The sequence below is a fragment of the Pseudophryne corroboree genome, chromosome 4 (assembly GCF_028390025.1).
Source record: "Pseudophryne corroboree isolate aPseCor3 chromosome 4, aPseCor3.hap2, whole genome shotgun sequence".
In the NCBI taxonomy this organism is placed as follows: domain Eukaryota; kingdom Metazoa; phylum Chordata; class Amphibia; order Anura; family Myobatrachidae; genus Pseudophryne; species Pseudophryne corroboree.
The window spans coordinates 653,657,199-653,679,459 of NC_086447.1; the positions used below are offsets into that span (position 1 = coordinate 653,657,199).

General features: G+C 45.5%; 1 protein-coding gene across 3 annotated transcripts in view; it reads right to left on the reverse strand.

Annotated features, from left to right (window-relative positions):
• The window catches only part of PSEN2 (presenilin 2), a 110,225-nt gene that overhangs the window by 42,636 nt on the left and 45,328 nt on the right, over positions 1 to 22,261 (reverse strand). For all 3 annotated transcript variants that reach the window (XM_063917780.1, XM_063917779.1, XM_063917778.1), the window contains exons 5-7: positions 21,116 to 21,183; positions 18,877 to 19,097; positions 15,642 to 15,740 (exon numbers count right to left, since the gene is read on the reverse strand). In XM_063917780.1, the coding sequence (XP_063773850.1) occupies positions 15,642 to 15,740; positions 18,877 to 19,097; positions 21,116 to 21,183 (388 nt within the window). The remainder of the gene's footprint in view (positions 1 to 15,641; positions 15,741 to 18,876; positions 19,098 to 21,115; positions 21,184 to 22,261) is intronic.

Genomic DNA, 22,261 nt, shown 5'->3' on the forward strand with positions numbered 1-22,261 from the left:
ATCGTGACTTTAACCTTAAGAATAATAGACTCGAGAGAGCAGTAGAAAGGGGAAGACAAAACAAGACATCGACACATGAGGGTAAGTTAAAGGGAGGCGAGTATGCGTATCAGGGGGGTACCTTACTCCAATATCGTAACATAGAGATAAATGGATAGTTAGTTAGTTAGTTAGGAGGGCCTCTGCAGCCCTAGGCATCATCCGGTTGTGAAGGGTGTAGTATTGCCGTATCAATGGGATCACTAAAAATTGTGGAGTGACCTTTTCTCTCCCGGAATTCACTCCATTTAAACCATCTCATATAAATAGAAGAGGGGGAGGAAGAATATACACATCCCGCTGTTTCAAACAGAAAATGCTTATGGGTATTATTAATAACCGTCTGAATGTGGGGTATGGACTGTGATTTCCATAGTTGGCCTATTGCCGCTTTAGCTGATATTAAAACATGTCCTACGATATATTTGTCACAGCTCAGGAAGGTGTGAGAGGGGTAGTGAAATAGAGCCAACATTGGATCCAATGGCACTGTCGTTCCCACTAGTTCCCCCAAGAGCGAGAATACTTCCGTCCACAGAGGCCTCAGGACTGGACAGTCCCAAAAGATATGTAGAATGGAGCCCTCTCCACCACATTTTCTCCAGCATAGCTGGGAAGTCGAGGGCCAGATTTGGTGAAGCCTCTGCGGGGTGAAGTACGCCCTATTGCATAATTTATAAAACATTTCTGAATGCTGGAGACATTTAGAAATTTTAAAGCACAGTGATGAAATTGTATCCCACTCTTCTTCTCGGAGTACCAAAGAGAGATCTCTCTCCCACTTCAGCTGCGCAGGCAACTTCCCTTTTTTATTCAAAAGGACAATATACTGGTACCACCTGGATATCCCACCCCTATGACCAGGTGATGACAATCTGGTGAGCATAATGGCCGGTAAGGGAAGTGGGTCTCCAATCTCGTTTACATACGATTGGAGCCAATGGCGTACCTGTAGGTACTTAAAAAAATCATGTTTTGAAATCCCAAACCGCGACTGAAGCTGGGAGAACGGGATCAAGCTATCATTTGAAAAAAGATCTTTCAGTCTCACAACTCCAGCGTCGATCCAGGTGTCCAAAATAAGATCAGGGATATTACAGGCGACCGTTCTGATAGAGAGGTCTGCTGCAGGTAGTTTTATAGTTGGGTCAGATGCCACCACGGAGTGCCATATCTTCAATGTATTTCTAATCGCGTCACCAGGGCCTGACCATTTCGGAACACTCTGTGTAGGTAATAGAAATAGGTCTGTTATATTAATCGGTCCTAAGAAGGCTTTTTCGATAACAACCCATGGTTTGGGGGAATGCACGACAAACCAATCTCGGGCTTGGCTGAGTAGGCATGCAGAGTGATATGCATCTAGGTTGGGGTAAGCTACCCCACCAAAGCTCTTGGGTAATGAAAGAACCTGCCTAGAGATCCGCGGTTTCGCTCCTTTCCAAATAAAGTGTGATAACATTTTATTAGCCTTAACACTAAGGGCTTTAGGGAAATGGCGGGGGATGGCCCGGAATAGGTAGAGGAGTTTCGGAAGTAGTACCATTTTGGTTGCAGAGATCCGCCCCAACCAGGAGATTTCATGTAGGGACCACTCTTTAATCAATTTGTCGATGGCGCTAAATAAAGGAGTGTAGTTACAATCGAAAAGGTCCTTATCAAGCGATAGATGTATACCTAAGTATTTAATAGATCTCACCTGCCAAGCATATCTGTATCTATCCTTGAGTAAGGCCAGGATATGTGGCTGAATATGAAGTGGTAGGGCTTCCGTTTTGGAAGTATTCAATTTGTAGAATGACAATCTGGAGTACCTATCTAATATGGCGTGGAGTCCTATAAGGGAGGGTTCGGGGTTTGTCAAGCATACTAGTATATCATCTGCAAACAGACTAATTTTATGGCTCAGTCCCCCTATCTCAGGGCCCGAGACTTCTGTGTCGGTTCTAATAGTCTCAGCCAGGGGCTCAATAGCCATAGCGAAGATTAGTGGGGATAAAGGGCACCCTTGTCTTGTGCCGTTTAGAATTTCGAATCCCCTGGAGAGACACCCATTAACATATACCTTGGCGGAGGGGGTAGAATATAATGCAAAGATGGAATCTAGAAACCTACCCTGAAATCCAAACTTCCCCATAACTGATCTTAGGTACCCCCAGTGTAGCCTATCAAACGCCTTTTCTGCGTCTAATGATAGGACCAGGAGGGGCGTTCTATTAGCATTACAATATTCAATGACGTTATAAGCTCTCCGGGTATTGTCTGGGGCCTGCCTGCCCGGGACGAAGCCAACCTGGTCAGCAGCTATAAGAGTAGGCAGTAAGGGGCACAGACGGTTAGCAATTAACTTAGCGAATAGTTTGACGTCTGTATTCAACAAAGCTATCGGTCTGTAATTTTGAACGGATGTGGGAGATTTCCCCGGTTTAGGGATAGCCACTATCCTTGCTTCCAGCATCTCTTTCGGGAACCTCCCTGCTTCTGATGCCTCGTTAAAGACAGCCAATAAGACTGGGGTCAAGTCTGCTTTGTAAGTTTTGTAAAAATTAGATGGAAAACCGTCTGGGCCCGGTGCCTTATCTCGTGGAAGACCATCAATAGCCGCCTCAAGTTCAGACATCGTCCAGGGGGAGCCAAGGGACAGGCAGGTCTCGGAGCTCAGTGTCGGCAGGGATACATTTTTTAGAAATGACTGAATTTCAGCTTCAATGGGTTGGGTGGTATCAGGGTCTGATTGTAAGCTATAGAGTCGGGAATAATACTCTGCAAAAGTATCTGCTATTCTATATGGATCATAGACTTTTGAACCCGTGGGAGAATAAACAAAGTGGATTCTGGCCTTAGCTCGCCTACCTCTCAGTTTCCTCGCCAAAAGACGCCCTGCCTTATTTCCAAATACATAGAATCTCTGATTTAGTCGAACGAGGTTTCGTTGTACTTCCCGCAGAGAAAAAGTGTTTACCCTTTCCCTTGCGGTCAGCAAAAGCTTAAAGGCAGTTTTATTAAGTGGGTCAGCTTTATGTGCTATTTCTAGTTTGGCAACTTCGCTCTCGGCTTCAGCTCGTTCGGCCATTTGAGAACGTTTCAGTCGTGAAGCGGCCTGAATGGCAGCCCCCCGCATAACAGCCTTACAAGAGCACCAATTATTAAAGACTGAAGTGTCTTCAGGTTTGTTAGTTTCTAAGAATACCCTTAAGGTTTGTTGCAAGGCCAGTGAAGCTTCTAGATTGCCCAACAGGAAGTTTCCAAGTCTCCAGGGACTCGGGATAACTCTACGTGCCTCGAGCTTCCACACGACCTTAATCGGAGAGTGGTCTGACCATGTCATCGGTAGTATGTTAATTTTCATAATAGTCGGTAAAGACCCACTGTCTGTTAGTACTAGATCAATTCTAGAGTATGAGGAGTGGACATGTGAATAAAAGGAGTAATCCCTAACCGTAGGATGTTTAGTTCTCCACGCATCGTAAAGTTCGTATTCTCCTAGTAGTTGTCTGAGTCCAAGGGTATTAATCGGGGAAGTTCTGGATTTAGCTAAGGGACTTCTAGTGGGGAGAGATCTATCTACAGTGGGGTCTACAACTAGATTAAAGTCCCCCAGTAGCATGACTGCACCTTTAGCGTGCTTCTGTATCAGGGAGAATAGATTCCTACAGAAGGAGAGTTGACCAGAGTTGGGTGCATAGCAGGAGGCCAGGGTGACAACTGAGTCTTCCAGCTTTCCGATTAATATTAAATACCTTCCCTCGGGGTCTACAATTTGAGATTCCAGGGTAAATTGGCAATTGTTAGATATTAGTATAGCCACTCCAGCTTTTTTTACGGGGCCATTGGCCATGTAACAGGTAGGAAATTGATTATTATAGAGTCTGGGGGGGTCTAATTTCCTAAAGTGGGTTTCCTGAATAGCGACCACATCCGCCTTCATTCTATAGAAGGAGGATAAGGCCAGTTTGCGTTTCTGTGGGGAGTTCAATCCCTTAACGTTCAATGATACCAAGTTAACCATAATAAACTAACCAAGAGGCGGAGCATTCGCTGAAACCAAATAATGTGATCAATAGGTACAATTCCCTGAACATATGTGTAAGGAGGTAGGAGTCCTGGGGGGGAGGGGGAGACACACGAGGAGACATACTAAGGAGGACAAAGAGAGAAAGGAGAAATATAAAGTACACAAAGCAAGGATAGTCAACTTCGTGTAGATACGAAGTCATAGTAAGGCGCCAAAACATACAGCGCCTCACCTAACAAATTAGGGAGGTTAGTGGCCAACCTTCCCGCAATCAAGTAGTCATAGTATTAGTAAATTGTAAATGGTAAATACAATCGCACATGGCATATAAACGGGGTGTCATAAGGAATGTAATAATGGGTTAATTAGTAATGAGACCCAGGGTCCCGGAACTGGCCCAGAGCAATACTGTAAATACTACAATAATAACAATATTAATAATAATAATAATAGGACTCAGCAAGGAGTATACACCCCAGTCCCGGAGCCCGTGGAACCATTCCGCCCTTTGAGGAGAAACAAGAGAAAGGGGAAAAATAAGAAACCCCAACAACTCAACAACCCTGCCATATATAATTCTAATGGATATAGAGCATGTAATAACCAGGCATGCAACTTGTAATAAGCTCTAAGGTCATTACAATCATACTGAAACAACGCTAGTCTTATTGATGGATATCAATGGCAGGGAAAACATTGCAGTGATAAGGGCCTACTTCCCAACCGTCGACCAGTCCGGCTGAAGTCGGCGGTCTGGAGAGTCGGACTCCTGGTCTCCAGCTATATTCCATTTGTGGAGGAGTCTCATGCCGTCGTCGACCGAAGACACTACTATCGTGGATCCTTCTCTAGCAATCAATAGCCGCGTGGGGAAACCCCACCTATATACGATTCCAGCTTTCCTAAGGGCCATGGTGACCGGCTGAAAGGATCTTCTCCTGGTGAGGGTGTAGTGTGAAAAATCTCCGAATAGCTGAAGCCGGCCCATCGCGCTCGCCGTATCTGAAGTAGGTCTGGCTGCTTTAAGTAGGGATTCCTTGATATGAAAAAAGTGGACTCTCATCAGAACATCTCTTGACGCTCCTTCAGGAGCACTGCGGGCCTTCGGGACCCTGTGAATACGGTCCAATATCAAGTCCGCCGATGTAGCGGATGGTAGCAGCTTCTTGAATATTTCGATTGTATAGTCATGTAGGCTGCTATTAGATACGGATTCTGGTACCCCTCGGAGCTTGAGATTATTTCTGCGGGAGCGGTCTTCCAGGTCCGCTACTTTGTCCCGCAGAGCCGCCACCTCCGCTTCAAGAGTATCATGGGAATCGATCAAGGTATTATGCGAGCCTACCACCTCCCCCATCTTAGTTTCCAAGTGTCCGGTCCTCTCGCCCAGCTCCTCAACGGACCGCTGGCAAGACTGCAACATCGTGCGAAATTCGGACGCCACCTCATCCTTAAACTGGTGTAGCAATAGCTTCATGGTGCCCACCGTTAAAGCTTCGCTATCTTCAAGGCGAGGAGAGGGAGGGGGATCCTGGGATGAAGATAATGCCATCATGGGCGATGAAGTTGTGGGCGGGAGATCCGATCCGGAGGCAGAAGATCCAGGACCCTGAGATTTATTTCGATATGGGGAAGGTTTGAAAAATGCAACTTGAGAGATTGGCTTGGAGGCTTTATTCTTTCTTGGAGCCATCATGTATTACTTTGAGGGGATGGGAGGGTTCCAGTAGAAAGGAGAATTCCGTCTAAGGTCTAGGGCGGCAGGTATCCTCTTACGCCATGTGCTAGATTACATCAGCTAAAATGACTGCGGGAGGTGACGGTGAGGATTCATTGAAGAGGGGTCTACATCCTGTATGTGCCGCAGCTTACACCCCAACAACCGCCGGGAGCCGACGACGTCTCCTTTTCGTCAAATAGTGCCCCTGTTCTTTTAGGTGAGGAAGATGCTGTGACTGAGCTATCTATGAGCCACCACCAGGTGGCCTCGGAGTACCGAGTATTGGATGAGGGCCAGGCAATGACAATATAATGCTGGAGAGACTTATAAAGTATGCGGTGTTAAGTGCACCATATGAGCTAGCTCCCAGTGCACACACAGCTCAGAGCCCCTCAGGCTGTCACTGCACAGGGCTAGTAGGATTCTGCTGGTGGGAAACTGCAGGGACTCCACAGCCAGCGCTGGTCTTGCCACTTCCAAGATGGCCGCCGCTCCTCGGCTTGAACGGGCCTCTCCCTCCTCCGCCGCCGCCCGTGGTCTGTCAGCCCTAATAGGGGCTCTATATAGCTAGCCCAGCCCTCGGTCGGGTGCCAAGGGTGCTGTGCCTGTCTTCAGCGGGGGTCGTCCGGGCGCCCTCCGCCTCTGCTGTTCTCCTCCTGCCTCACCTAAGATGGCCGCCGCCACCGGATCCTCCACGAGCAGGGCCGCAGCTCGTCCCAGCGGCCGGCTTGAAGCTCCTGGGGCTTGCTTCTCACCGCCGCTGCCACTGGTAAGGCTTCTCAGGCTGGGGGAACTTCCTCTTTGTCAGTTGTGTGGCTGCTGTGTCGTCCGGGGCGCACCGAAGTCCGCTCGGCTGGAACTTATAAATTTAGGTCCCGGCTTCACCCCTGGTGGAGGCCGCAACCCGCAAGTGCAGGAATAACCCGCCCTCCGGCTCCGCAGCTCTCCTCCCTGTGATGTGGGGGTCTTATGGGTGCACTATGGGCTAAACTCTGGGTGTGTAGACACCTTAAAAGGGCTTTAATAGCTGAGACACAGCAGGAGCTCATGCACTATGCATCCACTCCAGAGTCCCGCTAGGCCACGCCCCAAATCGGCCGTTTTTCGACAGCGGGACTGTCGAATCCGTTTTTTATTGAATATGTCGAATTCCGGCACCCACCTGCCGGAATTCGACGGTCGAATTGTGTCGAATTTAAAAACGGGCGAAAAAGTGCCGCAATTCGCCCGGAATTGCATATACCCCATAGTCATCTCCAAGTGCCGGAAGGAGGAAGACCCGCCACTAATCCAGGTCCAGCCTGCGGTGTGAACGGGGTTTCAAGCTGCTGTTACACAGCTTGAAACATATGTTCAATTACCCAGGTCAGACCAAGGTTTTTAGTGGAGAAGTGGTGTCAGTTATATTGTAAAGCAAGAGTTTTAAATGTTTTTAAGCTTGATACACAAAACAACAAGTTACACACCAAACAAAATTTAATTAACATAGAATTATCCCACAGAGTGCACTGGATTTTTCTAAGACAAAACAGAAATTAATTGGATTGCATAGTAAATGTTAAAATATTACCCCACTTGAGAAAATTATTTTCCTGTTTTAAAGAACACGACAGTGAAGTAATCCGTAACAGAAATTACATAACACCAATTTAACTGCATTAGGATAAAAAACAAAGAACACACAGAGACTTCTTTACAAATCATGAAATGCATTCATGATTCACTTCAAAGCACATTATCTGCCAAATGGGACAATTTTTGCACATTTTGTGATAATCCAAATAAGTGAACAGAAATCAGTCATTTCGGTGTACTGAATTTAATATCTGCATTTCTGTATCCATTGTGATCTATGCACATTCAGTATGTCACACTATACTGTCAATGCTCATCTGACAAGAATACATACAGTACGTAGAGTAAAGTAGGCAAGGAAATATACAGATAAATGACTACAATTGTTCAGTTAAAATAAATAAATAAATGCTACATCCTGACACGGGATGTGGTCCTGACAGGCAGACTACGACAGCGGAATTATGACGGTCAGAATCAAACCGGTAACTACTGGGGTTAGGCACTAGGGGGAGGATTAGGTTTAGACCAGGGGTCAGGGAACTTTTATACCTTTTACCCCAAAAGACATTTAGATACGCCGACGTCACCCCCTTGATTTGAAAGGAAGGAAATCATATTATTGTGCATACTGTATACACTGGTTATCACTGTCTATATGGCATTTCTGAGAGAGAGAGAGAGAGAGAGAGAGAGAGAGAGAGAGAGAGAGAGAGAGAGAGTGTGTGTGTGTGTGTGCGCGATTGTATTTTTATTATTTTCGCTAATTATTTTTTGGCAATGAATGGGTTTATTATTAACACTTTCTCCCCAAAACACCAGAATGAATGTAAGAAAGATGGATGAGGGGGGAAGGGGGAGGACACGACTTTTAGGAGACAGATGGTCACATCCTCACCTCAGTAATGTCAGTGGGAATTTCCCACTGTTATGTGGGCCACTGTCCGATCCTGTGGAACTCCGTCAGCTGTCAACCACACTTCTAGTTCTGTGTGCGAGTTGGCGTGCCGCAGGCGGGAGGACAGGACAGCGCAGGACGGGCGGGCATGAGGGAGCGCGGTATGACGTCAGCACGTCACACCGCACCCAGGAATACAGCACAGGGTGGCCAGGAACACAGTGTAGGGCAGGCAGGAGGGAGGGCGGTGTGACATCAGTACGTCATATCGCGCGTCGGACGGTGCTGGACGGGGCTGTGTCTCGGCAGCGCGACCATCCATTACCCCCAGGAATTTCATTTTTACCCTATTTGGGGTAATTTACCCCTGTTCCCTGACCACTCGTTTAGACTGTGGGGGTTGTGGGTTAGGCTGCATGGTGATGACGGTTAGGGATAGGCTGTGGGAGGGTTTGGGTTAGGGGTAGGGTTAAAATACCTACCTGGATCCGGCAGGATTTTGACCTGCAAAGGGAATCTCTTCACTGTGTTTAAGGTGACGTACATTTTAATATACTTTATATACAATATTACTTGCTACACTGGATGTATAAGAAGAAGAAGGTAAACTATTTTCTGTTAAAAGAATGTGAGAAGAGTGGATAAACTGAAAATGGAATCCGGTCAACTTTAGGCACCCCCGGGGAGCTTTAGGGTTAGGCTGCAGGGGGAGGGGGAAATGTTTAAGTTTAGGATGCGAGATGGAGGGGGGGCGGGGGAAATCAGGTTTGTCCACCCCTTCCCCCCCAGGGAGGGTTAGGGATAGGCTGCAGGGGGGATGTTTCAGTTTAGGCTGCGTAAAAGGGGGGGGGGGGATTAGGTTTGTCCACCACTGGGGAGGGATAGGCTGTAGAGAAGGAGGGAGGGTTAGGTTTAGGCTGCGGGAAGGGAGGGTTACAGTTAGAGTTAAAGGGGAGTTAAAGGGGCATTGGGAAAAATAAGATTTTACTCACCGGTAAATCTATTTCTCGTAGTCCGTAGTGGATGCTGGGAACTCCGTAAGGACCATGGGGAATAGACGGGCTCCGCAGGAGACTGGGCACTCTAAAAGAAAGATTAGGTACTATCTGGTGTGCACTGGCTCCTCCCTCTATGCCCCTCCTCCAGACCTCAGTTAGGACACTGTGCCCGGAAGAGCTGACACAATAAGGAAGGATTTTGAATCCCGGGTAAGACTCATACCAGCCACACCAATCACACCGTATAACTTGTGATACTATACCCAGTTAACAGTATGAAATATAACTGAGCCTCTCAACAGATGGCTCAACAATAACCCTTTAGTTAGGCAATAACTATATACAAGTATTGCAGACAATCCGCACTTGGGATGGGCGCCCAGCATCCACTACGGACTACGAGAAATAGATTTACCGGTGAGTAAAATCTTATTTTTTTCTGACGTCCTAGTGGATGCTGGGAACTCCGTAAGGACCATGGGGATTATACCAAAGCTCCCAAACGGGCGGGAGAGTGCGGATGACTCTGCAGCACCGAATGAGAGAACTCAAGGTCCTCCTCAGCCAGGGTATCAAATTTGTAGAATTTAGCAAACGTGTTTGCCCCTGACCAAGTTGCAGCTCGGCAAAGTTGTAAAGCCGAGACCCCTCGGGCAGCCGCCCAAGATGAGCCCACTTTCCTCGTGGAATGGGCTGTTACTGATTTAGGATGCGGCAATCCAGCCGCAGAATGCTCCAGCTGAATTGTGCTACAAATTCAGCGAGCAATAGTCTGCTTAGAAGCAGGAGCACCTATTTGGTTGGGTGCCTACAGGATAAAAAAAACGAGTCAGTTTTCCTGACTCCAGCCGTCCTTGAAATATAAATTTTTAAGGCCCTGACTACGTCCAGTAACTTGGAATCTTCCAAGTCCCTAGTAGCCGCAGGCACTACAATAGGTTGGTTCAAGTGAAAAGCTGAAACCACCTTAGGGAGAAACTGAGGACGAGTCCTCAACTCTGCCCTATCCATACAGAAAATCAGATAAGGCCTTTTACATGACAAAGCCGCCAATTCTGACACACGCCTGGCCAAGGCCAAGGCCAACAGCATGACCACTTTCCATGCGAGATACTTTAGCTCCATGGTTTTAAGTGGCTCAACCAATGCGACATTAGGAAATCCAACACCACGTTGAGATCCAAAAAGTGCCACAGGAGGCACAAAAGGAGGCTGAATATGTAGTACTCCTTTAACCAAAGTCTGAACTTCAGGCAGTGAAGCCAGTTCTTTCTGGAAGAAAATCGACAGAGACGAAATCTGGACCTTGATGGACCCCAATTTGAGGCCCAAACGTCACCCCTGCTTGCAGGAAGTGCAGGAATCGACAGTTGAAATTGGGGACGAGTCCTCAATTCTGCCCTATCCATATGGAAAATCAGATAAGGGCTTTTACATGACAAAGCCGCCAATTCTGACACACGCCTGGCCGAAGCCAAGGCCAATAACATGACCACTTTCCACGTGAGATATTTAAAATCCACAGTTTTAAGTGGCTCAAACCAATGTGATTTTAAGAAACTCAACACCACGTTGAGATCCCAAGGTGCCACAGAAGGCACAAAAAAGGGGCTGAATATGTAGCACTCCCTTTACAAATGTCTGAACTCCAGGCAGTGAAGCCAGTTCTTTCTGGAAGAAAATCGACAGAGCCGAAATCTGGACCTTAATGGAACCCAAATTTAGGCCCATAGTCACTCCTGACTGTAGGAAGTGCAGAAAACGACCCAGCTGAAATTCCTCTGTTGGGGCCTTCCTGGCCTCACACCACGCAACATATTTTCGCCAAATACGGTGATAATGGTTTGCGGTTACTTCTTTCCTGGCTTTTATCAGCGTAGGAATGACTTCCTCCGGAATGCCCTTTTGCTTTAGGATCCGGAATTCAACTGCCATGCCGTCCAACGCAGCCGCGGTAAGTCTTGGAACAGCCAGGGCCCCTGCTGTAGCAGATCCTGTCTGAGCGGTAGAGGCCATGGGTCCACTGATATTATTTCTTGAAGTTCTGGGTACCAAGCTCTTCTTGGCCCATCCTGAACCACGAGTATCGTTCTTACTCCTCGTTTTCTTATTATTCTCAGTACCTTTGGTATGAGAGGCAGAGGAGGGAATACATAAACCGACTGGTACACCCACGGTGTCACTAGAGCGTCCACAGTTATTGCCTGAGGGTCCCTTGACCTGGCGCAATATCTAGTTTTTTGTTTAGGCGGGACGCCATCATGTCCACCTGTGGCCTTTCCCAACGGTTTACCAACAGTTGGAAGACTTCTGGATGAAGTCCCCACTCTCCCGGGTGTCGGTCGTGTCTGCTGAGGAAGTCTGCTTCCCAGTTGTCCACTCCCGGAATGAACACTGCTGACAGTGCTAAGACGTGATTTTCCGCCCATCGGAGAATCCTTGTAGCTTCTGCCATCGCCATCCTGCTTCTTGTGCCGCCCTGTCGGTTTACATGGGCGACTGCCGTGATGTTGTCTGATTGGATCAGTACCGGCTGGTTTTGAAGCAGAGGCCTTGCCAGACTTAGGGCATTGTAAATGGCCCTCAGTTCCAGAATATTTATGTGTAGGGACGACTCCTGACTTGACCAAAGTCCTTGGAAATTTCTTCCCTGTGTGACTGCCCCCCAGCCTCGAAGGCTGGCATCCGTGGTTACCAGGACCCAGTCCTGTATGCCGAATCTGCGGCCCTCTTGAAGATGAGCACTCTGTAGCCACCACAGTAGAGATACCCTGGTCCTTGGAGACAGGGTTATCAGCCGATGCATCTGAAGATGCGATTCCGACCACTTGTCCAAGAGGTCCCACTGAAAGGTTCTTGCATGGAGCCTGCCAAATGGAATTTTGCTTCGTAAGAAGCTGCCATTTTTCCCAGGACTCGTGTGCAGTGATGCACCGATACCTGTTTTGGTTTCAGGAGGTCTCTGACTAGAGATGACAGCTCCTTGGCTTTCTCCTGCGGGAGAAACACTTTTTTTTTGTTCTGTGTCCAGAACCATCCCCAGGAACAGCAGGCGTGTGGTAGGAACCAGCTGTGACTTTGGAATGTATAGAATCCATCCGTGCTGTTGTAGCACTTTCCGAGATAGTGCTACTCCGACCAACAACTGCTCCATGGACCTCGCCTTTATAAGGAGATCGTCCAAGTACGGGATAATTAAAAACTCCCTTTTTTCGAAGGAGTATCATCATTTCTGCCATTACCTTGGTAAAGACCCTCGGTGTCGTGGACAGTCCAAACGGCAGTGTTTGGAATTGGTAATGGCAATCCTGTACCACAAATCTGAGGTACTCCTGGTGAGGATGGTAAATGGGGACATGTAGGTAAGCATCCTTGATGTCCAGGGATACCATGTAATCCCCCTCCTCCAGGCTTGCAATAACCGCCCTGAGCGATTCCATCTTGAACTTGAATTTTTTTATGTATGTGTTCAAGGACTTCAAATTTAAAATGGGTCTCACCGAACCGTCCGGTTTCGGTACCACAAACAGTGTGGAATAGTAACCCCGTCCTTGTTGAAGTAGGGGCACCTTGACTATCACCTGCTGGGAATACAGCTTGTGAATTGCCTCTAGCACAGCCTCCCTGCCTGAGGGAGTTGTCGGCAAGGCAGATTTGAGGAAACGGCGGGGGGGGAGACGCCTCGAATTCCAGCCTGTACCCCTGAGATACTACTTGATACTACTTGAAGGATCCAGGGATCCACCTGTGAGCGAGCCCACTGATCGCTGAAATTTTTGAGGCGACCCCCCACCGTACCTGGCTACGCCTGTGGAGCTCCCGCGTCATGCGGTGGACTCAGAGGAAGCGGGGGAAGAATTTTGATTCTGGGAACTGGCTGACTGGTGCAGCTTTTTCCCTCTTCCCTCGTCTCTGTGCAGAAAGGAAGCGCCTTTGACCCGCTTGCTTTTCTGAAGCCGAAGGGACTGTACCTGATAATACAGTGCTTTCTTAGGCTGTGAGGAAACCTGAGGTAAAAATTTTTCTTCCCAGCTGTTGCTGTGGATACGAGGTCCCAGAGACCATCCCCAAACAATTCCTCACCCTTATAAGGCTCTATGTGCCTTTTAAAGTCAGCATCACCTGTCCAGTGTCGGGTCTCTAATACCCTCCTGACAGAATGGACATTGCATTAATTCTGGATGCCAGCCGGCAAAATATCCCTCTGTGCATCCCTCATATATAAGACGACGACTTATGTTCGCAAAATAGTATCCCTGTTTGACAGGGTTACAGACCACGCTGCAGCAGCACTATCTGCAGGTCTCAGTCTAGTACCCGAGTGTGTAAATACAGACTTCAGGATAGCCTCCTGCTTTTTATCAGCAGGTACCTTCAAAGTGGCCGTATCCTAAGACGGCAGTGCCACCTTTTTTGACAAACGTGTGAGCGCCTTATCCACCCTAGGGGATATCTCCCAGCGTAACTTATCCTCTGGCGGGAAAAGGTACGCCATCAGTAACTTTTTAGAAATTACCAGTTTCTTATCGGGGGAACCCACGCTTTTTCACACTTCATTCACTCATTTGATGGGGGAACAAAACACTGCCTGCTTTTTCTCCCCAAACATAAAACCCTTTTTTTTTTTTTAGTGGTACTTGGGTTAATGTCAGAATGTGTAACACATTTTTTATTGCCGGGATCATGTAACGGATGTTCCTAGTGGATTGTGTATATGTCTCAACCTCATCGACACTGGAGTCAGACTCCGTGTCGACATCTGTGTCTGCCATCTGAGGGAGCGGGCGTTTTTGAGCCCCTGATGGCCTTTGAGACGCCTGGGCAGGCGCGGGCTGAGAAGCCGGCTGTCCCATAGCTGTTACGTCATCCAGCCTTTTATGTAAGGAGTTGACACTGTCGGTTAATACCTTCCACCTATCCATCCACTCTGGTGTCGGCCCACCGGGGGCGACATCCCATTTATCGGCATCTGCTCCGCCTCCACATAAGCCTCCTCATCAAACATGTCGACACAGCCGTACCGACACACCGCACACACACAGGGAATGCTCTGACTGAGGACAGGACCCCACACAGCCCTTTGGGGAGACAGAGAGAGAGTATGCCAGCACACACCAGAGCGCTATATAATGTAGGGATAAACACTATCACTGAGTGAATTTTCCCCAATAGCTGCTTGTATAAACAATATTGCGCCTAAATTTAGTGCCCCCCCTCTCTTTTTAACCCTTTGAGCCTGAAAACTACAGGGGAGAGCCTGGGGAGCTGTCTTCCAGCTACACTGTGAAGAGAAAATGGCGCCAGTGTGCCGAGGGAGATAGCTCCGCCCCTTTTTTTGCGGACTTTTCTCCCGCTTTTTTATGGATTCTGGCAGGGGTAATTATCACATATATAGCCTCTGGGGTATATTGTGATTATTTTGCCAGCCAAGGTGTTTTTATTGCTGCTCAGGGCGCCCCCCCCCCCCCCCAGCGCCCTGCACCCTCAGTGACCGGAGTGTGAAAAGTGTGTATGAGGAGCAATGGCGCACAGCTGCAGTGCTGTGCGCTACCTTGGTGAAGACTGAAGTCTTCTGCCGCCGATTTTCCGGACCATCTTCATGCTTCTGGCTCTGTAAGGGGGACGGCGGCGTGGCTCCGGGAACGAACACCAAGGACGGGTCCTGCGGTCGATCCCTCTGGAGCTAATGGTGTCCAGTAGCCTAAGAAGCCCAAGCTAGCTGCAAGCAGGTAGGTTCGCTTCTTCTCCCCTTAGTCCCTCGTTGCAGTGAGCCTGTTGCCAGCAGGTCTCACTGTAAAATAAAAAACCTAACATATACTTTCTTTCTAGGAGCTCAGGAGAGCCCCTAGTGTGCATCCAGCTCGGCCGGGCACAGAAATCTAACTGAGGTCTGGAGGAGGGGCATAGAGGGAGGAGCCAGTGCACACCAGATAGTACCTAATCTTTCTTTTAGAGTGCCCAGTCTCCTGCGGAGCCCGTCTATTCCCCATGGTCCTTACGGAGTTCCCAGCATCCACTAGGACGTCAGAGAAAGGTCAGTATACGTACCTTCCCTGGTCAGGATTCTTACCATCGGGAGGCTGTGGTCGGTATTCTGACCACCGGCATCCCGGCCGACCACATGTCGACCCCAATCCCTGAAAAAGATGTGTGTGATTTGGATTGGAGAAGGCAGATGCGTATAGGGGGCGATTGCAAACTGGTTTCACAACTTTCAGTGGTAATTTGTAATTACAGACTGGAAAACATGAAATCACGGTGATGGGCCCAATTAAAGGTCATTATCTCATAAACAGACAATAAAGGTTATTAGTGGAATGTCAAACAATTATCATGGATGTTCAAACAGACAGACAGAATAATATAAGTGCACCACAAGAATATATTCATACTTACAGGAATATATTAATGCTGGAAATATAGGCTCATTCCTCTCCTGTGCAGTTTCCACAAGCATCCTTAACGGGCCATTTGGACACAATACAGCTAGAAGATCTGTCGACAAAGACAAAGTATGGTTATAAAACAAGATGGTAGCTGCATTCTCTGCACAGTCCATTAAAGATTTGTGATCTGTGGTTCTAGGAATTGGAACAAGCTTGTGCTGAATGGGTTTACCAATCTGGATCTGATACATGTAATCATTTGAAGTCCAAAATACCAGACAGCCATACATACAATTATAGCTAATTAGCATCTATTTTCAAATGTAACAAATAGGTCCTAAGGTTATGTTTACTTGACACTACTATAAAACGTTAATTCAAACAGTCTTCCTCATAATCATATCCTTCAAAAACCTACCAGTATCTACTGAATCTCACAAGTGTATGGTTACTAAGGTTACGCCATGGCGTTTGGATGTGCAGCAGGGATTCTCACATAAGTAACGCTTCTAGAAATGTATTTAATCATGCAGATAAAATAACTTGACCCTGTATCTGAACCAGTGGCGGAACTAGCGAGCGGTGGGCCCAGGTGCAACAAAATGCTTTGGGCCCCCCTCTGATCCCGTCCAAGATTATAATATATATATATATATATGTATATATATATATATATATATATATATATACACACACACACACACATACATATATATATATATATATATATATATATACACACACACACACACATATATATATATATATATATATATATATACACACACATATATACATATACACACACACACAGTGGGGCAAGTAAAAAAAAATTTTTTGTTGTGCTATGTGCGCGCACCGAAGGCGCGTGCACGGCAAAAAATGGGTGTGGCCATTGAAAGTGGGGGCGTAATACACATATGACCCAAATAGTGTAGTGCCAGATACACATATGCCCCCACAGTGTCAGATATGCACCCACGGCGCTAGATATGCCCCCACAGTGCTCTCCCCCCCCCCCCCCCCCCCCGGTTATCCCCCCAGCACACTAAAAAATTACCTGTAACCATTCCTGAACCTATATGGTAATAGAATTTCGGAGGCATTGAATGGGAGCAGCATTTGGAAGGCATGCTGTTCCTTGTAGTGCTAATGGGAGATCCTGTGGGTGGCTCCCGGGTAAGTTAGCTTTCTGTCTGGATGTGTTTTAGTATGAACCTTTATCATGAGGGCTTACTGTAGACAAATCACATGGCCCTATGTGGGCACTTCTATTCTGTAGTGTTAGAACAGCTGATATCAGAGAGGGCCTTGGCGCAGCTCAGCAGCAAAACATGTCTTTGCAAACACGTGTGACCAATTCTCTGAAATTCTATTACCATATAGGTTCAGGTATTGTTGCAGGTAATTTTTTAGTGTGCTGGGGGATATCGGGGGGGGGGGGGGGGGGGGGGGGAGAAGCACTCCCCCTCTCTGTCTGATACTATTATTATTAAACTAACAGACATCTGGATTATAAATGCATGTCCAAGGCAAATAACACATTTATAGTGGGTGAGTACAATTGTGAAGGATTTATTTTGTCTGATTCACTAAACACACCAGTAGACACTCTGCAATCACCGGTGGGTAATGGTGCCATATTACCCAAGGCTCAATTACACTCCAGAATCGGTGAGCAGATATCATATATAGTGTATGTTTTTGACCTTGCACAGTGTACACTATATTTGTTTTCCTCTTTTTTTTTTTTAGTTCCAAAAGTTCGAGCTGCATACTCCTAACCTCCGTTGGACCTTTTTCATTGGCCCAAGTTATCTTCACTTCTCATACACCAAGGTGAGAATGCCGAATTACTTAAGTAATAAACTCGCCAATGGTTTCTTTGGAAGCTGGCCAGCCTCTATTTTTAATATTGCAATGAATCAACAAGCTACAGTATGTGGCCAGTGCAAGTCCTATGCTCTCCAAACATTGATCAAAAAAAACCTGAAAATGTCCAAAGAATGAAAGGAGCCTTCTCCATATGGAGATTTATTGCAGGACTAAAGACGGGATCACAATGCTGTGGTTCAAGTGGAACCAAGAGATCAGTTCTGGCTGAAAATAAGGTTTAGTTCTAAGCACAGACCTATTGGCATGGAAGAGGAGTAAAGGAGACAGAAAAAAAGTGCCCCAGCTCTGAAACTCTCCTAGCAGAATAAAAAAAAAAAAAAGAAAAATAAGAAAAGTAAAAAATAAATAGCTGTTGACTGCGATCCACAAAGGCACCCGGCTCATATGGACAGGTACAGAGTTGTCCAAGCAGTCACCATTATTGCAAGGCACATTTGTACTATTATGTTAACCCAGGTATAATATTTAAAGTGAATTTAATAATCCTACTGTAGTTTAAGCTTCAAGTCCACCTTTACTTGACCTGCCAGAATACAACTATGCATGTAGCTGACCATGCATGCATTATGTCCCCCCACTGTTTGGAACTATACCAATACAACTGCTCTTGCATCTAGATGTTCAATGGTCAAGCCATACAGCCACATACCAACCCAGACACCTTTAGACTCTAGGTGACTTTGTTTAATATGAATTGAAACATTACTTATAATGATGTATTTATCTTTAAAACAGCTACTTTCTTTTCTTGTTTTTGTGTTGTAAGACTGAGATCTATAAAATAATCTGCTAAAGCCTGTCCAGGCTCCAACATGTATTCACAGTGGGAGCTTGGACACAGGCTCCCACTACTGGGAGATAGGACAGGCCCTAGCCTAACAGGAGAGGAGGAGGAGGAGGAGGAACACAGCACCAAGTATGTGTGCGGGACAGGAGTGGGGTGTGCGGGACAGAGTGAGGGGGAGGTGACCTGGTGTATGCCGTTCTCTTTACTAGTTTTAAGTACAGTGAGATGCAATAGTGGAGAACATTATAACTTTATCACACTTAACAGTTACCACATTTTTAAACAGAAAAAATGTGAAAAGCAGGGTCACTGTATGAAGACAATGACACTAGCATAATAAATGCTACCGGCAAGGGATTAACATGCAATTGCCAGCATTACGCTCCCTATGTTACCATATGGACAGTGTAAGTGGCATGGTATAGTGATCAATAGATCCCCTGCTGGAGGTATTCAATCACATGGCATGCTATGACAATTCTACGAATAGGGATGAGCCCTGCCAAAATATATTTTCCCAATGTGGCAATTAATTTAATTATATACAAAATCAGTAACATACCATACACGGATATTGCTCCTAGTATAACCCAAGCTGACCACTCCGGCAAATACTTGATGAATACAAGGGCCATAAGAGCACTGATCATAATAAGATAAGCCTGCTGTAACTGGAGAGGACCCTTCCAATGAATGCAGATCATTCCCACTGCACCAAAGTTCCAGATGACCATGATTAAAGTTGGATAGTCCATTGCCACATTGTACGTCTTAAAAACTTCACTGTCAGGGAACAACAGCAAATTAGAGAAGAAACAATGGATGTTGTTAAACAATGTCAAAAAACAGATATTTTCAAAACGCTGCTGTCACGTCTAAAACTCCACAGGGCACTCACATAAAAAATCCCTTTGATATAGCACTGGAAGCAATAAATGTAGCAAGATATGTCCTTTTAAATTCCACCGAGAGACATTGTAATACTGTCAGGCCTGGCCAACCTGTGGCTCTCCAGATGTTGTGAAACTACACATCCCAGCATGCCCTGCCACGGTTTTAGCATTCCTTAATAGAAAAACTGTGGCAAAGCATGATGGGAATTGTAGTTTTACAACAGCTGGAGAGCCACAGGTTGGCCAGTCCTGCTGTATACTTTTCAGATTTTAAAGGCAATAAAAATTCCCTTACAGCTTTTCCTTCTTTAAAAAAAAGTTTAATTATAAAAAATAATCATAAAAAGTAACAATGTTTCAATAGATGATAAAATGAATAGATGATAAACAGTACAAACCGTCTCATTACCCCAGTGATAGTTCCTAATGAATCAACAGACTTAATTCATGATAATAGTGGCTGGGCCCAAAAAAAGGGGCGCGCCACTGTGTATTCAAAGTGCAATATTCACCTTATAGTTTATAAAGTACATGAAAAACCATAAATAATAATCATCAACAATCACATAGGCTGCATTAATTTTATAAAATAAAAATGAACACAGCACTCACTGACACTAAATACAAAAAGAATATTAGTGTTACACAAACTGCAGCCCATGAAAAGATGATTGTAGCCCCTTCTAAGCAGACAAATGATTAGGCAGACACACAGCTCTGAATGTGGATATTTAATAACCAGGAGAAGGAGGAAAAGGAGAAGAACTGGCTTTTGATTTAACACAGTGTATTAAACAAATAGTATTCAAAATAAAATGATAGATAAAACAAAATAAACTGATTTGATATGAGATCTCAATAATATCCCTTTCAGACCGCCAGCAATAACCCGGGTTATTGCACGTGAGTGCTCAGCAACCCGGGTTGCCAGTTGAAATAATCCAGGTCGAGCGACTTCCGATTTCAACTCAGATAGTGAGCAGGGTTGAACACATGTTTAACCCGGCTCATGGTGCGGTGTGAACGAATAAGCCGGGTCGCTGTGACCCAGGACCCGTTCTCACCATATGAAGGGGCCGTGCTTGGAAATATTCTCATCTCCAAGAGCCGCCTCCGTACATGTCTACGGTGACGTCACCAACCTGGCATATTGCTGGGTCGGCCCGTCTGTCTGAAAGGGCTCTCGCCAAAACGCATCCAGAAAGGGCACATGCACAAGTCCCAGGTGCTATAGTACTATTGAATTTAGAAGTAAACAAATCCCTCCAATATAAAGTAATCATATTGAGGCAGGTAAAATGTAATAAAGTACAGGTTGAGTATTCCTTATCCAAAATGCTTGGGACCAGAGGTATTTTGGATATCGGATTTCGTATTTTGGAATAATTGCATACCATAATGAGATATCATGACGATGGGACCCAAGTTTAAGCACAGAATGCATTTATGTTACATATACACCTTATACACACAGCCTGAAGGTCATTTTAGCCAATATTTTTAATAACTTTGTGCATTAAACAAAGTGTGTATACATTCACACAATTCATTTATGTTTCATATATACCTTATACACACAGCCTGCAGGTTATTTAATACAATATTTTTAATAACTTTGTGTATTAAACAAAGTTTGTGTACATTGTGTCATCAGAAAACAAAGATTTCACTATGTCACTCTCACTCAAAAAATTTCGGAATATTCCGTATTTCGGAATATTTGGACATGGGATACTCAACCTGTACTTATATTGTATGTATAGGTAAGATCCATACTATTACAATTACACATACAATAAAACACGTGTACATTTATTGTCCTGAAGATGGTATTTTACATACACCGAAAGGTTAAATAAGTGTATGGCATAGTATGGTACTAAGTGTTTCAGGAGGACACAAACTTACCCAAGGTATATGTATGAGAACATGAAAAGCAGCATCAGAGATGACAGAATCAGCCATCCATGAATAAACTAAAACACAGAAACAATCATTAAGAGTTTACTAGCATACCTGAAAGAAGAAGACAGATAACAATGGATACTTCAATCCAAAAATTTTTACTAAGGCATCTTACAATGTCTTTATTTTGAAGTCAGGAGGTTAATTTATTTTAGTGAATGGACAAATCGAGAGTCAGAGGCAGGGGGTATAAATTAAGTCTCTCTGGCCCAACAGTATTCCTAGATCAGGATAACTTTGGTCAGATAGATGCCTGTTATGGGGCCCATACAGATGCGGTGGATTGCCCCAATTCCCCGTTCTGCCGTCCACAGGGTCCATGAATGGGGAAAATCCAACAAGTTGGAAAACATCGGTTCGCCAATCCAGACCAAAAATGATCAGGATCGGTGAGTAGGAGATTTTCAACATGCTGAATTTTCCCCGATTTGCCAACTGATCGCAGTCGGGGAATTGTGGCACTGATGTATGACCTGCATTACTCCTAATATTTTTATGCTGACATAGTCTTTACTCACTCACACGGCCTGTTATAATATAAAAACCAAAAAACCAAGAAGGTGGTTAACAAAAGGATTCTGTTGCCTCACATGTATTCCATAACTTCTCCAAAAGGTACACAATACATTTTTTGCTACCTTTGCAAATAGGATGTGTTAGAGTGGAGCAGTCGCAGGGTAGAATGACAATTTTAACCATTAATGTAATTTTTGATAATGACAACTGGTGATTACAAAAAAAACATAAAGTAATGTTAATATAGAGTGGGATCTAATGAAGTCCGAGTTCGGCGGCCGTGTGGGATACTGGTAGAATGCAGACATTTTTTTTTTTGAAGAAGCAATCATGTGCAAGGCATGGTATAGTCTTGTACAAGATTGGCCCTTTAAAAAAAAAATGTCCGACTTCAGCTGGATCCTGTGAGCCGCTGAACTTGAACTTTATTACATCCTGGCCACAGTTTGTACTGCACAACTTTTTTTTTTTTTTACCCGCAATTGATTCTGGCTATGTGAATCCCCTGAACAAGTTACATTGGTTATCTCTTGAAATGCGCAAAAACGTGATGGAGAAGATATAACATAAGGA